General features: G+C 44.7%; 1 protein-coding gene across 5 annotated transcripts; it reads right to left on the reverse strand.

Moving 5' to 3' along the window:
• Positions 1–208: 208 nt before the first annotated feature.
• On the reverse strand, positions 209–14,217 carry CHTOP (chromatin target of PRMT1). 5 transcript variants are annotated; one of them, XM_039460061.2, is made up of 7 exons: positions 14,135–14,217; positions 13,933–14,008; positions 10,696–10,777; positions 8,897–9,050; positions 4,488–4,674; positions 3,549–3,686; positions 209–1,439 (listed from the first exon to the last, which is right to left on the reverse strand). In XM_039460061.2, exons 3-7 carry the CDS (start codon positions 10,758–10,760, stop codon positions 1,234–1,236), a joined length of 750 nt encoding a protein of 249 aa, XP_039315995.1. In that variant the 5' UTR covers positions 10,761–10,777; positions 13,933–14,008; positions 14,135–14,217; the 3' UTR covers positions 209–1,233. The 5 variants fall into 5 exon arrangements, with proteins under 5 accessions (XP_039315995.1, XP_010327945.1, XP_039315996.1 ...); XM_010329643.3 differs by having other exon boundaries at positions 4,488–4,671; positions 13,933–14,205; XM_039460062.2 differs by lacking the exon at positions 3,549–3,686 and having other exon boundaries at positions 4,488–4,671; positions 13,933–14,205.
• Positions 14,218–14,281: the final 64 nt, after the last annotated feature.

Genomic DNA, 14,281 nt, shown 5'->3' on the forward strand with positions numbered 1-14,281 from the left:
TTAGCTGGGTGTGCTGGCGTGCACCTGTAGTCCCAGCTAATTGAGAGGCTGAGGGAGAACTGCTTGAACCCGGGAGGCAGAGGTTGCAGTGAGCCAAGATCATGCCATAATACTCCAATCTGGTGACAATGCAAGACTCCGTCTCAAAAAAGATATCATTAAAGTAGCCACAGCATTTTGAGGCGCTCCAAATAAACCAAGTACTGGGTGGATTTGAGCAAACAATTTGTTATAATGAACCAGAAATACAAGATTCCACTGAAACTGGAACAGTTGACAATTGGTTGAACTTAATTAAACTTTCAAGGGAAATAAGGGTGAAATAAAGCTAATGAGTGGAAAAGTCCGAGATTGGTTTGGGATAAACATGAGGATAATTACATTTTAGCATGGATATTTTCTGACCTCTTCCAGCACTTCATCTGCCATCATTCTCCATTCTGACACACCTGCCACATCAAATGGCTTCTTCCTCTATATTGTAGGTATAAACCAACCCTATAGTACCCTTCTGGACATGATACAAAGCCAAAAGAAAGTGTGTAAATCTCATACAAGGGTAGAAATCTAGTATGATTCAACCCAGCACGCTGGTTATATGTGGTGTCAATGTACATGGTAGCAACTTGGATCAAATCAGAGCTGCTACCACATGTCAGCAACCAATTATGCTGCCCTGTAGCGATGTCAATGTTCTCAATGTACTAAATTATCAATGTGGAAGAATGCATTTTTGAGCTCCCGACTTACATTTTAAAGAGGCTATTGAAGAGGATGTAACAGAACCCTACCTCAGAAATCTAAGCGTCAGGGAGGAACACTGTTTTTTTTTTCTGGGACCTTTCTGTGGGGGCAACAGAGATCAACAAAAGAAATATTAGCATGTCAGAGCATTTGACAAGTGAGGGAAGGCAGAGGTAGGAAGAGGGTGTTCTAGCCACAAGGCTAATGCATTTGTGTTCAAAGAGAAGTCTGGGTAAAGGAGGGGAAAATACCCAACCCCCAAAAAAAACAAAAACAAAAAACCAAATCAAAGGACAAAAGGGCTTCATACAATACAGTATCAAAAAGTAAAAGGAACACACTAAATGCACAAGCTGGTGGGAAGTAAGTCCACAGCCTATTGTGATAGGTCCATCCAGCATCAATCAGATTTCTTCTTATCTGTTATCTCAAGGTTATTTACAGATGTGTCTGACTATCAAGAGTCTCTCACGGGAGGGTGGGCAGGCTTCAATCATTGGTTTCGGGATCTGTCTGCGCCATGTAGGCATCCAACTCAGCATCCAGGTGTCCTTTTGTTTTCGACATGTATGCATCCAACTGGTTGTCCAGCTGCTCCTTGGTCAACACAGGGCGAGCAAGGGCACCTCTCCCTCGTCCACGGCCTCGGCCTCGGCCTCCAAAGCCCCCTCTTCCCCGACCTATCATACCCCGACCTGGCCCAAAGGAGAAAAAAAAAAAAAAAAGACAGTTACAAGTAAGTTTAATAGGTGCTATATAGTAAATGCCCCTTAGAATAGTGGGGCCTAGCTGAGAAAAGTTGAAGGGTAGGGCAAAGAGGAGAAATCTGGAAAAACAGGGAACACACGGGGTAGAAAGCAACACATGGAAAGCACACATAATGGACCCTTGTCACATGATCATCTCTAAATGCTACTTGAACAGTTTTTATTCTATCAAAAAAGGAAAATAATTAACTGACAACTATAGTTTAAAAAAAAACAACCTTAACTGAACCTAAGATAAAACTACCTAACATTTGACATTCACTAAATTCCTAATTAAAATACATGATAACCCTGTTTAGTAAGATAGGGAGGTGGTAACAAAGGTACAGATAATCAGGGGTGTAAAGGTAAGATGGTTTCCAAATTAAGTTTACTGGAAGGCCGGGCGCGGTGGCTCAAGCCTGTAATCCCAGCACTTTGGGAGGCCGAGGCGGGTGGATCACGAGGTCGAGAGATCGAGACCATCCTGGTCAACATGGTGAAACCCCGTCTCTACTAAAAATACAAAACATTAGCTGGGCATGGTGGCGCCTGCCTGTAATCCGAGCTACTCAGGAGGCTGAGGCAGGAGAATTGCCTGAGCCCAGGAGGCGGAGGTTGCGGTGAGCCGAGATCGCGCCATTGCACTCCAGCCTGGGTAACAAGGGCGAAACTCCGTCTCAAAAAAAAAAAAAAAAAAAAAGAGAAAAAAAAAAAAAAAGACTGTCAGAATTTACCCAAGACGGTCTCAAAAAAAAAAAAAAAAAAAAAAAAGTTTACTGGAAACCATTCTGGAAAGTTATCTCATCTTTCCTTAAACTTATCAAGTCTAATAAGCTAGTTGACCTCATGTGTCAGGAGACTGAGGAGTTTTTCTCACACAGTAACAATGTAGGGGAGACTTGAAAAAGTATTTTGCAGTAGTGGGATCATGCCTGCGAATAACCACAGCACTCCAGCCTGGGCAACATAGTAAGACCTCATCTCAAAAAAAAAAAAAAAAAGAGAAAAAAAGAAAAAACATTTTGAGTTGCCCCAGCTATTTCTACCTCTAATTCTAGTTACCTTATGACAACTGACAATTGTAGTTATCTGAGAAGCAGTTTGAATTCAGTTAGCAAACATGCTACTTTATCCTGAAACCCAAACTAGCCTGTACTTCATTCAATAAGCCAAGTAGCATAAAATAGGAGAGAACAAAACAAGCCCTTGGTTATCAACTTTTCTTTCCTAACGGTTATTATTCCTTGGCAATTTCAAGGTCGTAAGTTATGGAAGACCTACAACACCGCTGTAGAACCAAAGCAAATATACACGGGAACAACAGGAGTGTTTTTTTTCCTTGACAGGTGTTGTTGGGAGTTTTCCACTAAACTCTAAACCAGAAGGCTCCCATGAGATTTAGTAATAGCAGCAACACCATTAAACTCTTTCCTAATTTGGGTCACAGGTCACGAGACAAACATCAATAAATTTCAAAGGCAAGATTAACAACAAGAGCCAGTGTATTAACTGATAATAATTCCATCTTGCTCTCTACCTTGAGCAAAAAAAGTCATCTCTGGTTCTCCACAGGCACAAATTTGACACTGAATTTATTTGGTTTCAGAGCCAATGCCCAGCTCCAAGTCTCGCCACCCTCTTAACTCTGCTTCATCTTTGTATCTCTCTCTCTTCTACATTCTCATGTGACTCAAACCAGGATTTGGAGCTACAGGGTAGTGTGTGGTGGTGATGGTGGTGGGGCAGGGACAGAGGAAGGTAAAATCCTAAATTAACCATTTTAGGGGGTATTTTTAACTGTACAATTTAAATTTGCAAGAACCTGGAAGACGACGTATAATCTGGCTCTGTAATATGCACTTGATTCCTGGAAAAATCATATGACACTTCTGCACTACCAGCATGGGAATTCGAAAAATAAGCCAGTTTCAAATAACAAAACAAGACAAACAAACAAGTCTGCCTATGACTTGAAGCTGTGCAGAAAGGTGGCTCTGAGTTTTTAAGGTAGGAAAATAAGGGGGAGCTACTCTCTGAAGTTGGTAGCTGACTAACCTCTACCACCGATTCCGCCACGACCCATAGCTCCACGCCCTAGGCCCCCTCTCCCAGGACCTCCACGACCTCGAACACCACCTCTTCTTAAGCCCATTCGGGGAGCTACGGCTCGTCCACCTCGAAGCAGGTTTTGACCTTGGAGAGGAGGCATACAATGTATAGGCAGGTAAATCCAAGAGACACAAAGTAGATTCTAACCAAAGGAAGGAGGTGAGGGTTAAATGAGGGTAATTCAGTTAGTTTTTAGGTTGGTTGGGGCAAGCTGCATACTGAGTGTGAACAGATTAAGCTGCTCTTTATCCAATGAATTCAACACGTCTGACCACAAATCCATTTTCGGGAGAAGTTGGGAATTAATTCAATTAACAAGTACATACATTTAATAAATATCTACTGAACAATCAGATGCCTAGCATTGTGGTAAATTTAAAAATAAATGCTATGGTTCCTGATCTCAACACATTCTTCTAGGGAACAAGAACTATATAGGGAATAGAGTAAGAGTGCCCCAAATAAACGTATATAGGTAAGTGCTATGGGTCAACTTGTCCTTTTTCCAGCTGTATCAGTGTTTTACTAGCACCAGGAACAAAGAGTGAAGACATAGGCCAAAAGACCTAAGTTTCTTACATTTGACTTATTTCTAGAACTTGAATATGGTTTGATTCAAGCAGCAGCAGGGTGTTTTAAAATGGAATGGAGATGACATGAATTACCTGTTGTTACGCAGGTCATAGCCTCTCACCATTGCACATTATCAGAAAAGGAATGGTATCGATAAAAGACATGCAGCACTATTAAAAATATGTGATTTCAAAAGTTATTATAGTAATACAAATTCAGGCTTAAAGATGTTAAACGAACGTGTCCATAGGCAGCCCAAGAGAAAAGGGAAGGGAGTAGGGCCTGACAATTATCAGGGTACACAGCACTGACCTCGGAGCGACATCCCGCCCCTAAGCAGGGTTCTGGTGGCACGTCCCCCACGTAGTCCTCCTCTGGGCAAGCCTCTCTGGATTATGGGTAGGCCTCGTCCTCCGATTGCTCCCCTGGCCAGGGTCCCTATGGGTCGGCCTAACCGTGCCTGGATGTTACTCTTACCCAGGCGCTGCTTTAAGCTCTTCTGGAAGAAAAGGTGGTAGGGGATTGAGATCAAAAAAGCAATCCAACGGGATCTGGCAACGCAAAGTGCAGAGAAAAAGCAGCAAGTGAGATGCTGGTGCAAAGGGAGATAAACCTGCTGTGGGTGTCATAAGGACCCCAAACCAGAAGCAAGCCTTTGCCTCAGAACATGTTATACAAGAAGCAGAATTTTGATCCAGAGCAGAAACTTCAAGAAGCTCAAGTGTGGTCTCATGAAATGGGCATCTCCACAAATTACCTCACTAGTTTGGCTACAGAAGTCATACACTGCCAGTTGGAAGTTTTAGTAAGAACATTTCTATAGTCCAATCTGGATTGTACTGCTTTTGAACTACAGGTTGACAATTATATGACTTGATTCATACCTGCCCATGAACTAGCACTGTCTTCAAAGGCTTACTCAAACACCAAAGGAAGAGTTCATCACTCTGGGCAAAACTTAAATTACAAGTTCACTTGAGTTCTTGTGACTTAAGAACAAGATTGATTTCTCAAAGAGGCTGGTGTGCTCCATTTTTCCTCTGAGAATCTATCTCCAGACGGTCCCACTTTTTACCTTAAGATGTAAATAAACACAAGAAAGTCAAATCTCCTTTCATTTCTTAAAAATCCTTAATTCCATGCCTGGCCTTGCAAACAGCTCCTTTAATATAGTATGATGACCTTAAATTCAAAATAAACATGTAAATCAAATGTATCTCCACAGAGTGTCAGCCAAACTTGTCAGAATTATTCAGGTGAGCTGTAATCACAAAATTCAGGGCCATGTATGAGGACAGGAACACACCTGAGAGACAGAGTATTTTAAATAATTTGTTCTCAAAAGAAAATCATTTAAGACTACATCTCAGAGAATTAAATTCCTTCAAAGGAAAAAGGGACAGCAATAGCCCCGAACAAAACCAAGGTCTTAGCAGACCTAATTATCCATAAAGCCATCAGTCAATATAAAAGAAAATAAATTCTATGTGCCCTTCAGTCTCCAGCAATAAGTGACTACCAACGTGTATGTGTGTGTGTGTGTGTGTGTGTGTGTGTGTGTGTGTGTGTGTGTGTGTTTTGAGATGGAGTTTTGCTCTTGTCACCCAGGCTGGAGTGCAATGGTGTGATCTCAGCTCACCAAGACCTCCACCTCCCAGGTTTAAGTGATTCTCCTGCCTCAGCCTCCCGAGTAGCTGGGATTACAGGCATGCACCACCACAACTGCCTAATTTTGTATTTTTAGTAGAGATGGGTTTCTCCATTTTGGTCAGGCTGGTCTCAAACTTCCAACGTCAGGTGATGCGCCTGTCTTGGCCTGCCAAAGTGCTGGGATTACAGGCGTGAGCCACCGCGCCTGGCCCATGTGTGTTTTCTAATCATACCTCTCAAAAAGAGGTTGTGAAGCATTATTAACTTTCTAGCACAAGATCATAAATTTCTTCTATTCAGTAGGGAAGGCACCAAACATTATGCATATAACATAAGTAGGTGTAACCAACCATAAACACCTGTCCTGTTACTCCCCTGATTAACACATAATTATGAGGCTAGGACTGCATTCCACAAGTCCTTTGCATTCAGTTATCCTGCATATATTTATTCTCCCAAGCTTTGTGCTGTAAAAGATCTGTACACTACTGGGTTTCTTTGCCCATTCCAATCCTTCACTGCCAATACTGGCCTTTAATATTCACAGGAAACTTAAGGATGTCAACTATAGGCCGGATGCAGTGGCTCATGCCTGTAATCCCATCACTCTGGGAGGCCGAGGTGGGAGGATGAGCTAAGGTAAGGGAGTTCAAGACAAGCCTGATCAAAATGGAGAAACCCTGTCTCTTAAAAAAAAAAAAAAGTTAACTATATGATTCTTTTCACTCTATAGTTGTGCTGTATAAGGCACCCTCTAGCTACATGTGACTATTTAAATTAAATGAGACAGTCTCGCTGTGTCATCCAGGATGGAGTGCAGTGACTTCAGTATTGGCTCACTGCACCCTACGACTCCCAGGTTCAAGCAACTCTCCTGCCTCAGCCTCCCGAGTAGCTGGAATTACAGGTGCTACCACCACACCCAGCTTATTTCTGGTAGAGACAGGGTTCCACCATGTTGCCCAGGTGGTCTTGAATTCCTAACCTCAGGTGATCCACCTGCCTTGGCCTTCCAAAGTGCTGGGATCACAGGTATGAGCCACCACACCCAGCACAAATTACATTTTATTTTTGAGATGGAGTCTTACTTTGTTGCCCAAGCTGGAGGGCGGTGGCACCATCTCCACTCACTGCAACCTCCACTTCCTAGGTTCAAAAGATTCTCCTGCTTTAGCCTTCTGAGTAGCCGGGATTATAGGTGCGTGCAACCACGTTGACTTAATTTTATTTTTTTATTTTTAGTAGTTTTACTGTGTTGGCCAGGCTGGTCTCAAATGCCCGACCTCAAGTAATCCACCTGCCTCCACCTCCCAAAGTGCTGGGATTACAGGCCTGGCCTAAAATTTAAAAAAATATTAAGCTCCTTAATTGCACTAGTCATATTTAAAGTTTTCAACAGCCACATGTGGCTAGAGGCTACTGTACTGGATAGCAGATCCAGAATATTTCCATTGTTGCAGAACGTTCTGTCCGGGCACGGTGACTCGTACCTGTAATCCCAGCACTCTGGGAGGCCAAGGCAGGCAGCTAACTTGAGGTCAGGAGTTTAAGACCAGCCTAGCCAACATGGCAAACCCTGTCTCTACTAAAAATACAAAAATTAGCTGGGCATAGTGATGGGTGCCTGTAATCCTAGCTACTTGGGAGGCCAAGGCAGGAGAATTGCCTGAACCTGGGAGGTGGAGGCTTTGGTGAGCTAAGATTGCATCAGTGCACTACAGCCTGGGTAACAGAGTAAGACTCCATCTAAAAAAAAAAAAAAAAAAAAAAGTTCTATTGAACAGAGTTACTCTGGATAGAGACTACTTCCTGCAGAGTCTATACTTAAAGCTTCTTGTTGAAACGTCCTTGGAATGATCTGTCAAAGACTCATCTTCAGCAATTTCCAATTACTCTTGGAAAATGGTGGTGCTTTTTGCTGCTTTCCTGAGTCAGGGAGGAATCTAATCATTCCAAGGCTTAAGGTAGCTGAAGCAGAAAGCCTTGTTTATTTTTGGTCAGTGAGCCCAATGGTTCAGGGTGGGGGTGTAAGGGTGTTATATTTAACTGCTGAACTTATGCACAGCCATGCAATTGCTACCAAAGCCCTTACAGTTGCATGGCACCGCCCTCCAGACGCCCAGCCACAGCTTGGACATATCCTTCCATAGCCACTGTCCGGACTTGCATATAAATTCTATGGATAATAAAGAGTAGGTTTTATTTCAGGTCTGAATAGAATTACCTCCCACTGTAAATTTGAAAGAGAACCCCCAACTCAAATTACTCAGTACTCTTGCTCCCCTTTACCGGTAAAACTTTAGGTGCTGTGGAAATGAGGGACACTCTACTCCGTATATTTTACCATTGAAAACCTTTGACTAAGGTCATGCAAACTCCCTGCACTAGGGGAAAAAGAATAAAATAATTTCTCTGGTGGGTAAATAATTTATCAGAGTAAAGGATGCTGCGAGATTATGTAAAGCTGAAATAAAGTTTCTGTGTGCTTTTTTTTTTTTTTTTTTTTGAGACAGTCTTGCTTTGTTGCCCAGGCTGGAGTGCAGTGGTGTGATCTCAGCTCACTGCAACCTCTGCCTCTTGGGTTCAAACAATTCTTGTACCTCAGCCGTGCCACCATGCCCAGCCAATTTTTGTATTTTTAGTAGAGATGGGTTTCACCATGTTGGCCAGAATGGTCTCAAACTCCTGAGCTCAAGTGATCCACCCACTTTGGCCTTCCAAGATGCTGGGATTACAGGCGTGAGCCACAGCACCTGGACTTAAAATTCTTCTTAGAGGAATAAGCCATTAATCAATGTTAAGGGTTAAGGATCAGAAAACAAATGATTAATACTCATTGGTAACAGAAACAGGACACAGAAATGGCAAACTCCCTAAAAGAGAAAGACAGCAAAAAGTTACTTAGCGGTACCTGCTAAAATTGGAATTCTCTGAAATTCTCTTTCTTCCAGAGAAGTTTCAGCTTTTGCCCTGAGCCACCTTGTAATCATCCATCACGTCCTGACAGCCTCAGTGGACTCCCTGACCGAGATCACCAGCTGCTTCTGGAGCATTATGACCCATTCTCTCACCTGCTTAAGTTTTAATGCTGCCTGGACAGAGGGTCTATTCTCCATCTGCTGGGCCAGTCTTCTGTTTCTGGCACTGGCTAGCTGCTGTTGTTGCTGCATCGAAGCCCGAATATTCACTGGCGTCGGCTGTTTGTTCTTCAGCATATTAGTAAAGCTTCAAGGTCGAACAAAATGGATGTTTAAATAAAAGCTTTATTACAAACATTTATTGGCATTTTCATGGCTTGCTAGACCAGGAGCTTCAGATCCCATGAACTTTTAAGTAAAGTGGTACACTTAGATCAAGGCTGATGTGGGTTAAAGACTCCTCTGTTTCCACAAACTTGCAAGAATCAGAAACTCAGAAATGCAGCTAAGTGCAGCACATTCAACCAAAAGTGATAACAAGGGCTCAGGTAACGGCTTTTAGAGAGGTTGAAGGCATGAAAAACACGCAATAAGCAGATATGATGACAAGAGACAGAAGATGTAGTTTCAAAGACAAACGAAGAAAGCCTAAACCTTAGGGGAATCCAAGGTGCATTAGGTGCATTCCAAGGCCAAATATGAGGACGGACTAGAGCACCTTCAAAGCTCACAGCAATTAACATACTCTCATAAATTATAGGAGTGTATCACGTTTTAAAGTATTGATCACGTAGTCACAAACAAAAATAATTAGCTTATCATAGCCGAAGAGTAAGGAGAGAAGTACGTATGTTTCAGAAGAGGCAAAAATAGACATTAAGTAAATCTCAACGGTCTAAAGTCGACTTAATGAAATCACTGGTCAAAGGCACTTTTTTTTTTTTTTTTTTTTTTTTGAGACAGAGTTTCGCTCTTGTTACCCAGGCTGGAGTGCAATGGTGTGATCTTGGCTCACCGCAACCTCCACCTCCCGGGTTGAGGCAATTCTCCTGCCTCAGCCTCCTGAGTAGCTGGGATTACAGGCACGCGCCACCATGCCCAGCTAATGTTTTGTATTTTTAGTAGAGACGGGGTTTCACCACGTTGACCAGGATGGTCTCGATCTCTTGACCTCGTGATCCACCCGCCTCAGCCTCCCAAAGTGCTGGGATTACCGGCGCGAGCCACCGCGCCTGGCCAAAGGCACTCTTAATGAACAAAGTTGTCAGAGATAGAAACGGCCTTTAAATAGCTTTACTTTCATTAGTCTCAGATCATCACTTTTTCTGACTCCAAGTAGTTACTTCTGAGAGGTAAACTAGTTTATTTATGAGCCTGTGAAGACACTCCTTATTATTTCTGTCAAGGCAGTGTAATGAAATGGAAGAGAAGAACACTTAACTGTAAAAGAATCCAAAACAAAAACAAACTAAAAGCAGGATGGAAAAGAAAGTGAAATGGAGCAAAGCAAGTGCCTCTTACAAGGCCCGAGAATGCCATTCAAGGGCCTTTGGACATATTCATGGCTTGCTACCTGCCTCTTACAGGCCAGACACAACACTGCTGGCCTTGGACTGGGCAGCAAGCTGACTGTAGCCAGGGTACCATGCTACCGTGCTGCACGACCCCTGTATCAATGTAAAAAAATGTGAAAAGGGAGGGTGTTAGGAGTCTTTTAAAATACATCCCACCAAATAAATATTTCAGACAGCTTAACATAAAAGTCTACTGATAAGGGGTTTTGAAACAACCGCCCAATTTGTTTTGTGTACCACATAAGACGCAACTAAGAACAGAGGTCTGTAGCCTTCTGTTGGTATTTAGCTTACAACTGGCTTTGTGCATTGGACCCCAGGGCCAAGTTAAGTAATGTTTTCTTAGGAAGGAGCTGAAGTTGCTGTTGGCTGCCTCACCGCTCATTTAGAGACATCTTGGTGGTGCTTTTTAGCACAACTTTCGGTGCTGACTGTGCAGCCATCTTCAAATCCCGAGAATCTACAAAGGGCAATAGGTAAAATGAGCAAATCACTATAGTGACCACGTTATTTCTGTAAGTTGCAAGTCCCAAGCCAACAATAAATGAAAAGGCCTTATCAGTGATGACTTAAAGCAAAATTTCAAGTGCTTAAATTTCTTTTTTCTCTTTTGAAACAGGGCCTCACTCTGTCACCCATGCTGAAGTGCAGTGGCAGGACCTTGGCTGGCTAACCTCCTGGGCTCAAGCAATCTTCCTGCTTCAGCCTCCTGAGCAGCTGGGACCACAGATATGCACCATCATCTCTGGCTAATTTTAAAATTTTTTGGAGATGGGGGTCTTGCTATGTTGCCCAGGCTTGTCTTAAACTCCTGACCTCAAGCTATCCTCCCACCCCTGGCCTACCAAAGTGATGGGATCACAGGTGTGAGCTGCTGTGCACAGCAAAAGTGCTTAAGTTTCTATGAGGATTACTTCAGATTATTAAAACTTTAAGGTGGCAGGGTGTGGTGGTTCACCACCAGTAATCCTAACACTTTGGGAGGGCTAGGCCACAGGATGGCTTGAGGCCAGGAGTTGGAGATCAGCCTGGTTAACAAAGAAAGACCCAGACTCTACTAAAGAAAATAAATAAATAGGCCGGACGTCTGTAATCCAAGCACTTGGAGGCCAAGGCAGTCGGATCACCTGAGGTCGGAGTTCAAGACCAGCCTGACCAACATGGTGAAACCCCATCTTAAAAAATAAAATAGCTGGGTGTGGTGGCTCAAGCCTGTAATCCCAGCACTTTGGGAGGCTGAGGCGGGTGGATCACGAGGTCAAGAGATCGAGACCATTCTGGTCAACGTGGTGAAACCCCGTCTCTACTAAAAATACAAAACGTTAGCTGGGCATGGTGGCGCGTGCCTGTAATCCCAGCTCCTCAGGAGGCTGAGGCAGGAGAATTGCCTGAACCCAGGAGGCGGAGGTTGCGGTGAGCCGAGATTGCGCCATTGCACTCCAGCCTGGGTAGCAAGAGCGAAACTCCGTCTCAAAAAAAATAAAAATAAAAATAAATAAATAAATACACACATAAAAAATTAGCGGTGCGTGGTTGCCAGCACCTGTGGTCCTAGCTATTGAGGGAGGACCACTAGAGCTCAGGAGTTGGAGGCTGCAATAAGCCGTGATCAAGCCACTGCACTCCGGCCCAGGTGAGATCCCATTTCTTTAAAACATACTAACAAGCAAAAAACCCAAAACAAACTTCAAGGCAGAAAATACCTGTGAAATTCTCAAAAATGGCAGAACCCAATTTAGCAATGAGAATGTAAAGCTTGGTTTTTTTTTGAGACAGAGTCTTGCTCTGTCAACCAGGCTGGAGTGCAGTGGCCTGATCTGGGTTCACTGCAACCTCTGCCTCCCGGTTCAAGCGAATTCTCCTGCCTCACCTCCTGAATAGCTGGATCTACAGGTAGGTGCTACCATGCCCGGCGAATATTATTTTTAGTAGAGAATGGGTTTCTCCAGGTTGGCCAGAGTGGTCTCAAACTCCTGACCTCACCTGATCCACCCGCCTCAGACTCCCAAACTGCGGGGATTACTGGCCTGAGCCAGCGTGCCTGGCCAAGTTTGGCTTTTAATTTAGAGCAGTCATTTTCAACCTTGACTACATGACTTACCCAAAGAGGTTTTAAAAAATTGCCGGGCGCAGTGGCTCAAGCCTGTAATCCCAGCGCTTTGGGAGGCCGAGGCGGGTGGATCACGAGGTCAAGAGATCGAGACCATCTTGGTCAACATGGTGAAACCCCGTCTCTACTAAAAACACAAAAAATTAGCTGGGCGTGGTGGCGCGTGCCTGTAATCCCAGCTACTGAGGAGGCTGAGGCAGGAGAATTGCCTGAACCCAGGAGGTGGAGGTTGCGGTGAGCCGAGATCGCGCCATTGCACTCCAGCCTGGGTAACAAGAGCGAAACTCCGTCTCAAAAAAAAAAAAAAAAAAAAAAAAAAAGAAAATAAAAAATTGGGCCAGGCACTCTGGGAGCAGCAGCTCATCTGAGGTCAGGAGTTCGAGACCAGCCTGGCCAACATGGTGAAACCGTCTCTACCAAAAATACAAAAATGCCGGGCGTGGTGGCTCACGCCTGTAATCCAAGCACTTCGGAGGCCAAGGTGGGCGGATCACCTGAGGTCGGGAGTTCAAGACCAGCCTGACCAACATGGTGAAACCCCGTCTTACAAAACAAAACAAAACAAAAAACAAAAAAATTAGCCAGACTAGCGGCAGTGCCTGTGTCATCCCAGCTACTTGGGAGGCTGGGGCAGAAGAATCGCTTGAATCCGAGAGGCAGAGGTTGCAGTGAGCTGAGAGCACGCCATTGCATTTCAGCCTGGGCGACAAGAGTGAAATTCCGTATCAAAAACAAACAAAAATAGGGCTGGGCGAGGTGGCTCACGCCTGTCATCTCAGCACTTTGGGAGGCCAAGGAGAGAAGACTGCTTGAGCCCAGGAGTTCGAGACCAGCCTGGGCAACATGATGAGACCTCGTTTCTATTAAAACACAAATTAAAAAAATACGAATATCTGGGCCTAGATTAAACCACAATCTCTGGTAGTGAGATTTGGAAATGAACATTTGGTGGGGTGGGGGAAAGCTACCTAGGTGCTTCCAACGTGCAGCTCAAGTAGAGAAACACAGATCTAGAGTGAAAATACAGGCATGCCTAGTTTCAAAATTGGCTTTCAACTCCAGAATCAAGCAGGGTCTTTAACAAGGAACTGAGGATCTGGGGGAGTGAGCAGGAAAGGTTTTCTAAATTCACCTGGTAATTAGCTCGCAGAAGAGGCCGCCACAGAATTTAACCCTAACGCTGCCCCTAATTTCCAACATGTCTCAGTCTGACGGTTCTCATTTAATCTCCCTACCATCCTCAAAGCCCTGTCCAGACTTCCACGTTTGCTCAACCCGCCAAATCAGCTCCCTTTTTATCACTATCAAACCCCAACCTCCATCAATCCCGCCACCAGGTTCTAGCTCAGCCCCTCCCCCGACCCCTCGCGGGGGCTCCGCCTCCTCCCCGGGGCCTCCCCGCTCCACGACCCGAGCTGTTTCCACACGCCACCACCCGCTTTCCGCATCTGCCGGCCCCTTCCACTCCCCAAGACTCCCTGCTCCTTCTCACTACAGAAACTCACCGAAGGACACAGACGCCAGGGTTCCTCCCGGGGATGCCACCACGGCTCCGGCAGGCGGGCCGGGGACCGGCCGAACCTGAATTGACGGTGGAGGGGCTCGGGTTAGCTAGATGGGCGGTTGGTTAGATGCGTAAGCAGTAGTATGCGAACTTAGTTTGTTGTTACTGGTTGGCTTGTCTAATCGGCAAATCCGTCTGCTCACCCGGCCTGCCCTTTCCTGACTGTCGTCTGAAGCGGCCTCCAGCTCCGTCTCGGCGTCCAAAACAAAATGGCCGCCACGTCCCGTGCGTGTAGGACCGGCTAAAATGGCGTCTACGCAATTACGTCAGGCGTCCGCTCTGCGCACGAC

The sequence above is a fragment of the Saimiri boliviensis genome, chromosome 19, assembly GCF_048565385.1.
Source record: "Saimiri boliviensis isolate mSaiBol1 chromosome 19, mSaiBol1.pri, whole genome shotgun sequence".
NCBI lineage: Eukaryota > Metazoa > Chordata > Mammalia > Primates > Cebidae > Saimiri > Saimiri boliviensis.